This window comes from Gymnoscopelus microlampas, assembly GCF_963454915.1.
Source record: "Gymnoscopelus microlampas genome assembly, chromosome: 20".
In the NCBI taxonomy this organism is placed as follows: Eukaryota; Metazoa; Chordata; class Actinopteri; order Myctophiformes; family Myctophidae; genus Gymnoscopelus; species Gymnoscopelus microlampas.
Window position 1 is genome coordinate 26,762,987 of NC_139957.1, and position 14,003 is coordinate 26,776,989.

The 14,003-nt window shown below is 40.4% G+C and overlaps 1 protein-coding gene across 1 annotated transcript in view; it reads left to right on the plus strand.

Moving 5' to 3' along the window:
• Window positions 1-14,003, plus strand: part of fancm (FA complementation group M) — a 52,723-nt gene that overhangs the window by 18,918 nt on the left and 19,802 nt on the right. Inside the window, exons 5-11 of the mRNA XM_084044024.1 lie at window positions 7,171-7,302; window positions 7,813-7,945; window positions 9,446-9,538; window positions 10,094-10,198; window positions 10,745-10,932; window positions 13,043-13,249; window positions 13,657-13,897. Coding sequence (XP_083900150.1) covers window positions 7,171-7,302; window positions 7,813-7,945; window positions 9,446-9,538; window positions 10,094-10,198; window positions 10,745-10,932; window positions 13,043-13,249; window positions 13,657-13,897 — 1,099 coding nt within the window. The remainder of the gene's footprint in view (window positions 1-7,170; window positions 7,303-7,812; window positions 7,946-9,445; window positions 9,539-10,093; window positions 10,199-10,744; window positions 10,933-13,042; window positions 13,250-13,656; window positions 13,898-14,003) is intronic.

Genomic DNA, 14,003 nt, shown 5'->3' on the forward strand with positions numbered 1-14,003 from the left:
GGAGATGAAGGCGCACCACGTGACACGCTCTATCGCCGCAGTACTGCGGTGCCGCTCGCCAAAAAGAGTAGAGCTACAAGCGACGCGTCGATAGCTTGTAGATCTCTTTTTTTTTGAGGGACTGACACCCCTCCCATAGGTCTGAAGGATAAATCATGGATAAATACCGGAGTGCACCTCGATATTTAATCACTTTTAATTAATTAATCACATGTATTAATTTAGGGAATTCTCATAATCTGTAGTCTATCATGGAAAGACATGGGAATCGCTGAACAACACACATGCATGGCTGTGTTTAGAACAAGAGGTGAGGAATGCCCCCAAAAATAAATAAGAATTGATGCGCTGTGAAAGCTCCTGCAAATGTTTAGTTTTGGTAAGGCAACATTTCTGTAACATGGTTTCATTATTTTTCTGCTATTTTATTTGTGTTCTTTTCTTTCTTTTACCCTATTTTTTTTGTTATCCATCTAGCAGCCCAGTGGCCAGCAACCATGTTGCACCTCCCATTAAGCACGTAGACTAGAGCGGAGATTACATAATCCTCTCTAGTCTGCGGTGGAACACACACACACACACACACACGAACACACACACACACACACACACACACACACACACACACACACCTACCACTGGAAGACCAAGAGGGGACACAGAAGGAGAGGGAAACATCTATACTTTACTACAATGCTCTGCAGGGAGGGCAGGGGGGGTCTACCTCCTACAACATGCTCGAAACAGAAACATTTCAGACACCACTGTAATTTTATTTGTATTTCCTTCCTTTTGTACAGCTCTGTTTCTTTTGATTGATTGAATATTTTATTAGGCAAAAAATGTAAACATCACAATTACATTTATAATACTTGGTCCGTCCAAAAAAGTCCTTGCGGTCTTGTTTCCATCGGGGTCCTTGGTATTCTCTGAGGTCTATGATAGACCATCTATCTAGATTACATTGTTATAGACAGACATTGTCTTCTGATATAAATACTTTTCTAATCAACGATTAGACCTGTATCTGAAATTCTATTGACCTGTTTGAAATACTATATTTTGTATAGGTCTAATTTGGGCTCATCGACTTTCATTTGATCTGCCTTCTTGTCTGTTTCCATTCAAAAATAAATGGCAACGGCCATAATCTCTGTGGCATAGATGAGCAGAAAGACACACACACACACACACACACACACACACACACACACACACACACACACACACACACACACACACACACCCTGTTCTGCTGTATTGCTCACATGCAGTTTGAAATGATGGTTCAGTAAGTTTTCTTCAGTTCTGTTATTATTAGAAGCCAACAAAGAGACCACTGGCTTTCCTATATTGACTCCCCACGTCACCTAGCTCCATGCTCCTCAGCCAATCAGCCTTTTACCGCAGACTGGGCATGCTCTGTGAGGTTACTGATGCTGTTGTTGTTGGCTCTCTTCTCTTCTCTTCTCTTCTCTTCTCTTCTCTTCTCTTCTCTTCTCTTCTCTTCTCTTCACCTATCCTATCCTATCCTATCCTCTTCTTATTTTGGCCTTGATTCTCAAACTATTCTCTCTCTCTCTCTCTCTCTCTGTCTCTGTCTCTGTCTCTCTCTCTCTCTCTCTCTCTCTCTCTCTCTCTCTCTCTCTCTGCTATTTTTGGCTAATGTTCCCAATATGGATTCTGGGTTCAAGTGGTTAATGTATAATATTTGATTTATTTATGCCAGTTTTTCAGCAGTCTGTCATCAGTTTAATTCTCACAACTTTTATCCACATTCACAAGTGGGGAAATTCATGATCTCTTGTGTCTTTTCCTTGTGTGCCTGACCAGAGAACCTTAAGTTTCTCCTCTTCTGTCACATTCTGTCCGTCTTTCCGTGTTTCCTTAATTGGAACAGCTGGGTTTCTTGCTCAGGCTTCTGTAATTCTGAATTCTGAAGTTTGTAGTTCCTCCCAGACTTCACCAATCTTTCTGTCTGTAATCTGATAATCTGTGGTTATATATTAATTTAACATATATTCTCATTTAGTTAAATTAGATACATGGACATGTTTTGCATCCACAACAATACACTTCGCTTAGGAAGTGATTTACTGCACCCCAAATCCATCTTTCTACAATAGTAGAGTTGAGGTAGCAATGACAGCAGTGGAGAACATCATCACGCCAGTTCTACTGGTCGGCTCTCAGGTCTATCACTAGAGTGATCGACATGTTTATGTCAGTACACTTACAGAGGTATACTGTGCAGTACATAGAGGTAGAGGTATAGTTACATGCATATCATTTGATATAGGCCACTATTGCTTTGACTTGGATTGTGACAATCCTGTTCTGCAATTTTTGTGTTGCTGCAATGTAAACATTTCTGGTGGGAGACAGTCTGGTAGGATTGAATTTGATTAATTGATTCAGAGTTCAGTTCATTCAATCAATCAATCAATCAATTAATCAATCAAATTCAATCCTATCTCTTTCCACCTTTTAGCACTGACAGAGAAGGTTTGAGCAGACATTTAGCATCATTGTACTGTAGAATGGCTTGATTTAATTTGACTCTCCTTTTTACTAATCCTCTTACAGTATGTAATGATTTTAGAAAAGCCTATTTCTGTCCCATGTAGGCCACAACTTCCAATGCACATTAAGCTTCACCTCATCTCCATCAGCGATCCATTAGTTCTTCTACCGTGCACATACAGTACATGATTGATCAAATGTTATTATTGAACCCCCCGACACCTGGGTCTAAACTAGTATAGTAACGTGTGTGTGTGTGTGTGTGTGTGTGTGTGTGTGTGTGTGTGTGTGTGTGTGTGTGTGTGTGTGTGTGTGTGTGTGTGTGTGTGTGTGTGTGTGTGTGTGTGTGTGTGTGTGTGTGTGTGTGTGTGTGTGTGTGTGTGTGTTCGTGTGTGTGTTCGTGTGCATGTGCATTGGTTGTCTTGGTGTTTTAAATGCCAAATTAATGATTTTAGTTTGATTAAGATCTTTAATAATAAAGTTGTTCAAAATTAGGTTTGGTGGAACACAATGTGATAAATGCAACACGAGGGCAACATTTAAAATGAATTACTGCAAGTGTCACAGTCTTGTGACTAAAGTATAAATTAGGCTTCAGTGTGGTTTGTCTGTTTATTTTTTTCTTCTTCCAAATAGCGATTAGACCTGTATATGATGAGGCACAATCCTGTCCAGATGGGCTGTGGCACATAGACTGGCCTTCTTAAACTGGCAAATGGCATCGGTGACATAGCTGTTTATGTTTTATAAAATGTCAGTGGAATTAGCAGCTGTTATTTAACCCCTTCCCTTTGTCTTCAAGAGCTCTGCTACATATACTCACATTTCACTTGCACCGAGAGATGGACTAGGATTCTACCGAACTGACCGTCTCGTATTTCCTTCTGAGAGAAAAACACATGATCCATTTTTATTTTTCACTTATGCCTGATTTATATTTTGTTGCTCATCGTGTCTGGACAATAGATGATCTACAATCTCACAATAAGCTGTCTTGAGATGTTTTGTGATCTCGTACATCAGCTATTTTTGGAGCGTGACACTGCCATGCAGCTATGTATTAATCATACATATAGAATCAATATGGCAAATTATGCTGTCTATTTTGTCATTAGGGCCTTTCAGAATAAGATGTAGATCGGCTATTTTCGGTGCATGACACCGGCACACAACTAAGTACAAATCAGGCTTTAGGCTTATGTTTAACTTACTCTGTGTTGTTTAACTCAGTGATTCTCAGCCTTTGTGGGCCAGGGCCCACTGGTGGGCCATGAGGACTAATTGGCAAAACACTAAGATGTTAATGACAATATTATATAAATATTTAATAAATAATGTTTATTAAATATATCATTGTGATACAGACAGAGGTGTAGTCCTACTCCACTAGCTTTTTTTACCTGCACGCACAAGCCCCCACACATCCCCTCTCCTACTGCCTACCAATGTACACTGTAATGTACAGTGTTAACCGTGTAACGTGTCCATTTGGTTGGTTTGCAAAAGTCTGATACAAGAAAAAAAAACTAAAACTAGAAAAAGTGCTCCTCGGAGCACAGGTCTCCGCCAGGTCAGGTAGGTTATTGTGGCCTCCTGGTGGCGCTATAATAGGCCAATGTGAAAAGGGTGGCATTTCTTCTTCAGCCTAGTGGGAATGTGTGTGCAAAATGTCATGGAAATTGCACGCTATGTTCATGTTTTGAGGCATTTTGTTCAAAACGGACATCTCCTGCAAACTTTGGAATGCCAATTAGGATGGAATATGAAAAATCGGACAGATCTGTGTTGATCACATGACTATAGAGATACTGTGTACCGATTTGCGTGATTTTTGGACAGACTCTGTAGGAGTAATATCAAAAATGTGTTTTGCACAAATCGGCCTCCTGGTGGCGCTCTAAAAGGCAGATGTAGAAAATGCAGGGCAAAGGTTTTTCCTTGGCCTTTAGGGAGTGTGCGTGCAAAGTTCTGCGCAGATCGGTGCAGTTATAGGTAAAATCGTGAAACGGCCTGTTATAGCGCCACCATGAGGCTGATTTGAAAAGTTCAACTGGCATTTCTTCCTCGGCCTAGTGGGAATGTGCACGCAACATTTCATGGAAATCGCATGCTGCGTTGATGATTTGAGGCATTTTGTTCAAAACAAACCAATCCTGCAAACTTTGGAAGCCAATCTTAGCCAATCAGGATGGAATATGGAAAATCGGACAGATCCGTGTTGATCACATGACTATAGAGATACTGTGTACTGATTTGCGTGATGTTTGGATAAAATCTGTAGGAGTGATATCCAAAAATTAGTTTTGCACAAATCAACCTCCTGGTGGCGCTATAACGGGCCAATCTGAAAAATTCAGGGCAGTTCATGGCTTCAGGGCAATTCATGGCTTTGGCATCCAGGGAGTGTGTGTGTGCACAGTTTTGCAGCGGCCGGGCCAACGGTGCCAGAGATTAGCTGTTTACAGACAGACAGACAGACACACGGACGGACGGACAGGGTGCAAAGCATACTCTCTCGCCATGCCTTTCGGCCTGGCGGAGACAAAAATGTTGCAAAGGCTGCCGAGTGTCAACAGCGCAAATGAACATAGGAATGACCCTAGCTGGCTGAGTGGATATCAATGATCCATTGTAGGGATGGCCAACCGATAACCGTTAACCGTTAAGAAATCGGCAACCGGTTTGCGATTAAAATTAATCGTAAAAAATATGTAACTCATACATAGCCTGACACTCAGCCTGAATTTTCATTTCGTTTCACTCCATTATTCAGTCTGAAAGCCCTCTCAATGCAGCCGGTTGCTGAGATGGGGCGTGGCCAAAGTTTTTTTTTTCAAAGACTCTTTGGCGATTGGTTCGTACTGGATTATCCCGATCCCGATTCGTCGATCAGATTTTCAACCGAGGCTGAGACCTCCTATGAGAGCGTCACCAGACCAGAATCGCCTGAACATATTTTTTTAATGGCCGTGGCTAGCGATTCACGGGCTGGAGCCAGGCTAGCCCATACACACATTCTTCCTTAACGGTTATCGATTAATTAATCTGTAAGGCCTAAGGGTAACCGGTTAATAAAATGTCTCCATTTGGCCATCCCTAATCCATTGTGTGACCTGAAGTACTGTAGGCTAGTACTTACAAAAGGGGCATAGCTGTCAGATTTTCTGAAGCGGTCCACAGAAAGTTTGGGTAACAGTGGCTGATCGATTCATGAATGGACTAAATTTACTGTGCTCTGCACGGTGAATGCATTATTTAGGGTTAGGTCAAGTGGGCCCTGATCCAGAAAAGGTTGAGAACCACTGGTTTAACTTATGCTTTCTATTTTGAAAGTAGGTCATTTCAGAATAATATTGACGTTACAGTATGTATGTACTGTATATCTCTATATACTTTATTTCTAGCTGGGGTGACTAGGTATTGGATGTACTAGCTTGGTGTTTTCCTTACTTTTTCTTTTTCACCTTGAATGAAAATAAACTATAAATCTTTCTGAACAACATCAAATATATTCACTTTGTCTCACATTTACACTATGTCATATTTGGAACTTTGGAAAAAGTTATCTATAGTAGTAGTACACTTGAAAATTAAGAAAATGAGTTGTTGACATTATGAAACACCATTTGCAAATTGAAGAAAAGGTAAAAGGTTTTTCTACACAGGGCTGGACAAAAAAAACTGAGTAGCCCAGAAGATGCCTTTTGAAAGTCTGTTTTTCTGGAGTAGCATCTCCGCATTTAAGTAATTCAAATGATGATGGTTCAGCCTCCCCATGTAATGTTCTGTCTCTTCTCTGTGATGATGAATAGATATTCATCTTACATTTGTCTGGCTGCTAGGCTACCTTTAACTACCTCGCTGTTATTACAAGGAAATTAGGACAGAGGAAAATAAAGAACCCACTGCATTTTTAGATTGATTGTATGTCTATGGGTGATGCAAGACCTCAATCTGTAAATCTATGTCAACCCTGTGTGTGTGTGTGTGTGTGTGTGTGTGTGTGTGTGTGTGTGTGTGTGTGTGTGTGTGTGTGTGTGTGTGTGTGTGTGTGTGTGTGTGTGTGTGTGTGTGTGTGTGTGTGTGTGTGTGTGTCAGTGAAATTACAGTTTGAGTCTTTGTGCATACAGTATGTGCTTGTGGTTACAGTATGTGTGTACACATGAGCTCATGAAGAGTCTAATTTCCAGTCTAATTCACTGTTAGCAAAGATTGCCCCGGTCTTCAACTTATTGTGTGTACAGTTACAGTACATAAGTGTATTCTGGCGCAGTGTATAGGCAAATTTAGGAGGTTCTCAGGGTATATTGTTGTTTTAAACATCATGCCCTACCATTGCCTACCACCTTAAAGTTGCTAGGTATACAATAGGTAATGCACCCTTTTGAAATCACAATGCCGTTTATTTAATCTAAAGTTATTGTATTACTCTAATACAGCATATTAGTTACATTTTAATACACCTGGGGGAAAAAACTCAAACATATTTTAACTTGAAGAGGGCTTTTAAGAGAGTGAATTTTAGCTAACATTTACATGACATTGGTACATTCTGTTGGTACATAATGTTTATTGAATTTGGGTAAAACACAATATTAAATATTGTCTGTGGATCTGTAAGCTGTCTGTTTGTTCCTTCTCTGCCAGGTTCTGGAGAAGTTCACTTCTCGTCTGGTCCGGAACCATGTGATGGCCGAAAAAGACTTGCGGACTCTAGGCAAATACCAGATTATTCTGGCAAGAGACCAGTTCCGCAAAAACCCTCAACCACACCTTACGGTGAAGTGAACATCCCAAACTATGAAGCATTTTCATATACAGTATATATTTACATTTTATTATATTGAATTATTGGCAGCCTTGTTGGCCCAAAATTGACTTTGGAAAAAAAAGGTGTAAAATAACTAAAACAAAGTTTACCATCAAGTGTGATCTTAGAAGCAGATGATGACCCACCCAAAACCAACCTTTGTTGTCTACTTCAATTTTTTGTGGAGTGTATCTGAGAAGGTGCTACATTTCAGAAATCTCAGCTTAAATACCACTTTGATCCAGCTGAATATGGTATTTAGGGCAAGACTTTATCTGTGTATTTTCCTGTTGACCTTTATGGGAGCAAAGGTATATAGCATTATGTACCGACAGTAAATGATTACAATATTTTTATTCTGCAAATGGATTAACCAGAATCACCTATATTCACCATCATGTTGACTCTCAAAGAATCTTTGGATGATGGACAATATTATTTTTGTACTGTGGGACTTATCTCCTTCTTTTCATCCACAGCCGCCTCAGCAGGGGGTGTTGGAAGGAGATTTTGCCCTTTGCATCAGTCTGTACCATGGCTACGAGCTACTGCTGCAAATGGGGCTCCGATCTCTCTTCTTCTTCTTCCATAGTATCATGGACGGATCCAGAGGTATGTCAAGGAAATTTGAAGTATGTAATATTGTTAATCTGAAAGAACTCTATAATGTGAATTTAGAGTTCCCCCACCCTGCTTCTATGAGACAAGCTGGCACCTATGCAACATTTAAATTCTTTTGTTTTGTCATCATGCTTGTTGACTAAATTAACATCTCTATGTGAAAAACTGCCTGTGTTTGGTGTTGAGGGGGTGTGTCTGAAACAAGCCTATTTAACCAGAGGTGGAACATGACCTCTCAGCACCACCTGAAGGCTTTTACTATATTCTTGATTATTGACTTAATCTAGATCAGTGTCCTATTCACATACACAGTAGAATCATCAGTGTTATTGTCTCCGCCAGGAGTGGCCCGTTTTGAACAAAATCCTTCAAAACATGAACGCAGCGTTTGATTGTTGAGAACTTTCCCATTCCCACTAGGCTGAGGAAGAAATGCCGGCCTACATTTTTCAAATCGGCCTCATGGTGGCGCTATAACAGGCCGATTCACATTTTTTTCTGGACCGATCGGCGTGAAACTTTGCGCGCATACTCCGTAGAGGCCAAGGAAAAACCTACTTTTTTCACATCTGCCTGTTATAACACCACCAGGAGGACAATTTTTGCTAAACACATTTCTTGATATTGCTCCTACAGATTCTGTCCAAACATCACGCCTATTGGTACACATGATCTCTATAGTCATGTGATCGAGACTGATCTGTCAGATTTTTCATATTCCATCATGATTGGCTAAGATTGGCTTCCAAAGTTTACAGGAGTGGCCCTTTTTATACAAAATGCCTCAAATCATGAACACAGCGTCCGATCGCTGTGAAACTATACACATGCCCACTAGGTCTAGGAAGAAATGCCACCCTTTTCACATTGGCCTATTAAAGGGCCACCAGAAGGCCGATTACTCCTACAGATTTTGTCAAAACATCATGCAAATTGTTACACATTATTTTATCTCTATAGTCATGTGATCAAGACGTATCTGTCCGATTTTCCATATTCTGAAAATATCCATCCTGATTGGCTAACATTGGCATCTAAAGTTTGCAGGAGTGACTCTTTTTGAACAAAATGCTTAAAATCATGAACAATGTCCAATTGCCATGAAACGTCACATTGGCCTGTTATAGCTCCACCAGGAGGCTGACTTTTGCTAAACACATTTTAACATATTGTGTGCAATAAATTTATACAATGCTGGCCCACCATAACCCACCTGGCCTGGCGGAGCCCTGTGCTCTGAGGAGCACATTTTTCTTTTGTAACTCAGAGTAAAAATTTTACCAAATGGACACGTAACACTGTACTTTACAGTGTACATTGCTAGGCAGTTGGAGAGGGGACAGTAAAACTTGTGAATCTCTTCTGGTCTCAACAATGCATGACATTTCTCCTTGAGCTTAATGTACCGCCTATTCTTGAATTTCCTTTAGATGTACATTTTGCCCAATAATCTATTTAAAAAGTATTGTTTGCTTCTGTGTGGATAATCAGAGATGTCCAGGGCACGGAACGAGCTACAAAGGACTCCTATCTTCGTGAAATTTTACAAGGAGATGGAGGAAATGTTTCTCAAGCCATCTGCTGGTATGTGAAAGCTCATTCACGTCATACCATTGTAATTTATTCTACCTATTGACTAAATGGCTTCATAATGCCTCTTCAGGGCCTCACCTAATCCTTCTCCTGCTTGAAACAAACCATCTAATCACAACACCCTCTGCCAGTGGGGGAAATAATTCTGAACAATTTGATATACTTACTTGAGTATGTATGTTTACTCAACTACATCTGAGATGCAAATATTGTACCTTTTACTCCACTACAATTATTTGAAAATTTAAATTAAAAGTTACTTTGTAGATTTAGATGATTACAAAACATACATCAACAAATTAAGATCTATTTTATACCTAGTCTATTTGAAAACAACAGATCTACAAGCTCACAACACAATGTGATGTGAGGTTTGCAATTCCTGAGAAAGTTAGACAAAAAAAGAGTACTTATATGTTGACACTACTTATATGTTGCACTTTAAGTATATTTTGATGCGAATACCTTTGTACTTTTAATGAAGTCAAATTTTGACTTGATCAAAGTACTTCTTCCACCACTGCTCTCTACCATTAATACTTCTAGGTCCAGATGAGCCTTTCATTTACAGTCATCCTAAACTGCTGAAACTGGAGGAAGTGGTCGTTCAGCACTTCAAACAGTGGTCTGAGAACTTGGGGGACAACAGCGGTGATTAGTGTTTATTTTCATCTATTTTTTTTTGTATTTAAATATTTTATCCTACGATTTTGTAACCCTTATATATCACCCGGTGGCAATTTTCTAAGTGATCCTGGGCGCTACACTCGCCTCACCAGCCTAGGGAGGCCAGGGCCGAGCTCATGCCTCCTTCAATGCATGAGAGCCAACTGACCTTCTTGTCACCTGACAGGGGGGAGTTTCCCTGGTTGGACGTAGCGCATGGAAGGAACACGTTATTCCAACCAGTTCCCTTCTCCTCCATCAGGGGCCCCGGCTGTAATGGGGGAGGCGTTATAGCGACCAGGATTACTACATGTTTTTGTGAGGGTATTAAGTACCCTGAGAGACACGGGGAGAACATGCATTTATTTTCATCTAGTTACAATTTTCTGAGAAGCACCGTGGAAACAAATAACATATTGAAACCATGAAACAGTTGCAATAATGTTTGTAAACTGTAATTATTCTATGTTTTTTTTTAATCTTTCTCACACCTCCCTCTCTCTTCCTCTCTTCTCTCATGCTGGTGATCAGGTCCGGCCTCTGTCAGTAAACCTCAGGAAGTGAGCACACGTGTGATGATCTTCTCGTCGTTCCGTGAGAGTGTGCAGGAGATCGCGGCCATGTTGAACCGCCATGCGCCGCTGATCAGGGTCATGACCTTTATGGGCCAGGCAACAGGGAAAGGGTTTAAAGGTTTCTCTCAGAAGGAACAGTTGGAGGTAGAGACAAAATGCATCATCTCACTTTACCAAACACTGGTTTACAGCAGAAAACAGCATACAATAAAATACATAAAATGATATAGCAAATAGCATCCTTTTTGCAAGTTCCAGACAGTGTGCAGTTTTTTTAAACTTGATATCATAGATCCCTTTCTGAACATTTGGACCTCCCTGGTTGTCCTACGCACCTGTCACTAACCTTTTGAGGTGTGCTTCGGCCTTTTAAAAAATCTTTAAATCCGTTTTAAATTGTTTTCATTCCGATACCGATAAATAGGAACTTAAAGTATACTATGTTGGTTCCATCAATCCAATCTGATGATCATTAAAATAGATACGCTCTGAAAATGCACCACCTCTCTGACCACGTAATATGGCAGCCAAGTGGCTGCTGTGTTAGGAGGTCAGAAGGTTAAGTGGTCAGATGGATGGGCTGTGAATACTTTTGAGATTTTCAAGTGGGCCCTGATCCAGAAAAGGTTTGGAACCACTGACCTAGAGGATCACAAAGGATGCTTAGGCAGATGGAGTTTCAGAGACACTTGAGTATTTCCCGTGATATTTCATGATGTCACGGGAGAATCAGACACTCAAGTTAGTGGTGGAGCATATTATACACATAGCAGGAGCCTTATGTCACGGTCACAAGCTGCACATAAAACAATAGATGTCCTACAGTACCAGGTCAGCATGAAGTGGTGTCTTAAGTCTTACAATATTCAGATTGCCAGAACATATCATAAAACCATGCAAGGATGAATGACACCCTCAAGTGACGTCACATGCATATTCTAGTCAGTCAGTTTTGTACACGTGCCTGGAAACACAAGGCCTTACCTAACCGAGAATAGATACAGTATTCCACATATGTATACATTACCATTTGCTAATTTATTCTCCCATTATATTCTATATATTCCTTTTCCTGTATATTTTCCCTCTGGCTCCAGCATATATTTATCCTACCTCAGTAACCCAAGGAAGATGCAATTCCAATTAAATTGTCTGTATACAGTATATTGTATACTGTTTTTATTTCCCTTTTACACAAATATATTACAATATTTCTATACTTACACACTGTACAGACTTTACACACTTGATATATAGCTGGTTTATTGACTTTCTCTTTATTCGCTCACTAATGTTTCTCTCGGCAGACAGTCTTTAACATTCCTTTCCTAATGAATATTGCAGTAGCTCTGCACTGTCCTCATGGTAACTAACTGCTGACATGTTATTCCATGTTAAGAATACAAACAAGATAAGGGTGCTGTCACTACTGTAAATGCAAAAAAGGTGGTGGCTGTACTTTGTGCATAATTATTTGTTTCTTTTTAATGTGACACACACTGAGTTGACCTGTTTTTAAATGTTATAAACAAATACAATTGACTTGGAAAAATAAAAACAATCTGCAACAAAATAAAAACACAATGGCGTTTGCAAAAAATGTAAAAAACTTTAAAATCTAGCCAATCTACAAGCTCACAATGCATTGCAATGCAACATTTTGTAAGCTTGTGTAGATATTCATGAATATTTTAGATTTGTTGTTTTTAATAGGGCATGAGTGGTTAAGTACACTCCTTTGTTTTTAGTTTTTCATTCATCCCGTTACTTATATATTTGGCCACCTATGTCTTGATTTTCTGTGCTGCTGTTTGTATATTTTGATAATAATAGACCAGTGCTTGAAGTACAGCATTGGCCATAAAACCTCTTTTGTCTGCTATTCTGAGAGGGGACGTGGCTGACACAATAGCACACATTCTTTATATATTTATATAGTGCCAAATCACAACAAAATGTATCTCATGCCACTTAACATATAGAGCAGGTCAAGACTATACTAGAGAGAGAGAGATGCACAGCAATAACAATAACAACTATGATAACAGTCTGCCGCCATAGTCCACGGAAATCTTAGCAAAGTATTGAATATGCCCTACCACGACATTGGCTTTTGTTGAATCAATGTCTTGGTAGGACACTTCTCTTGTAAATATGTTTGTGTTTTGAGCAAGTAACTGAAGGATTTACCGCATTATCAGAGGGACTAAAAATAAAAATGTGATTCTAATTCAAATACCCGCTTGCACTCCAGGTGGTGCGTCAGTTCCGCCAGGGGGACTTCAACACGCTCGTGTCAACCTGTGTCGGGGAGGAGGGGCTGGACATCGGGGAGGTGGACCTCATCATTTGTTTTGATGCTCAGAAGAGCCCCATCCGCCTGGTGCAGCGCATGGGCCGCACTGGACGCAAGCGGCAGGGACGGATCGTGGTCATCCTGGCAGAGGGACGTGAAGAGAAGGTGGGTGAGCAAAAACAGCAGATTTACAAGCTCACAACACTTGTAGATCTGGTATTTTTGCTATTTAAATGTTTTTAAGCCATTTTGCAATAGGGGGCCACTGTAGCCAAAGGCTCAGGCTGTTTTGGGCCAAAGGCTCAGGCTGTTTTGGGGTCCTTGACATGGAAAGGTTTTGGAACCCCTGAGCTAGGCCTTGTCCTTACACCTTATTTTGATGTACAGTACATGTAGAAAGTCACTAAGACATTTATAGTCAAACAGTAAGGATTCTGTAATTAATCACTGAAGTGACTAATTACAGAAGAAACCCCATGCCACCAAGCTCGGTCAACAAAGCACAAATCCCAGTTGATGGCCATGCTTTCCAACAAACTACTGTACATGTTTATTTAATGCCTTTCTCACAGACCTACAACCAGAGCCAGTTCAGCAAGCAAAATTTGGACAAGTATATCGTTGGAAGCAAGAACAATTTCCTCATGTACCGCAACAGCCCCCGTATGCTACCTGACGGCGTGAACCCTAAGCTGCATAAGATGCACATTACCTGTGGTCAGTTTGACCACAGCGAGAAAAGCAGACCGTCCATCAGAGGAAGAAGGTCCCATTTTGAGGAAAGGGAATCGCTCATCCACCCTCAAAACCTGGGTAGGTGTTGGTAGGCAGGGGTGACCTTGAGTCTTTCTGCAACAGATGGACAACGGAAGACTCTGGTTTAACTTACAGTAAATTGCTTTTTGTTTGTGGTGTGTGT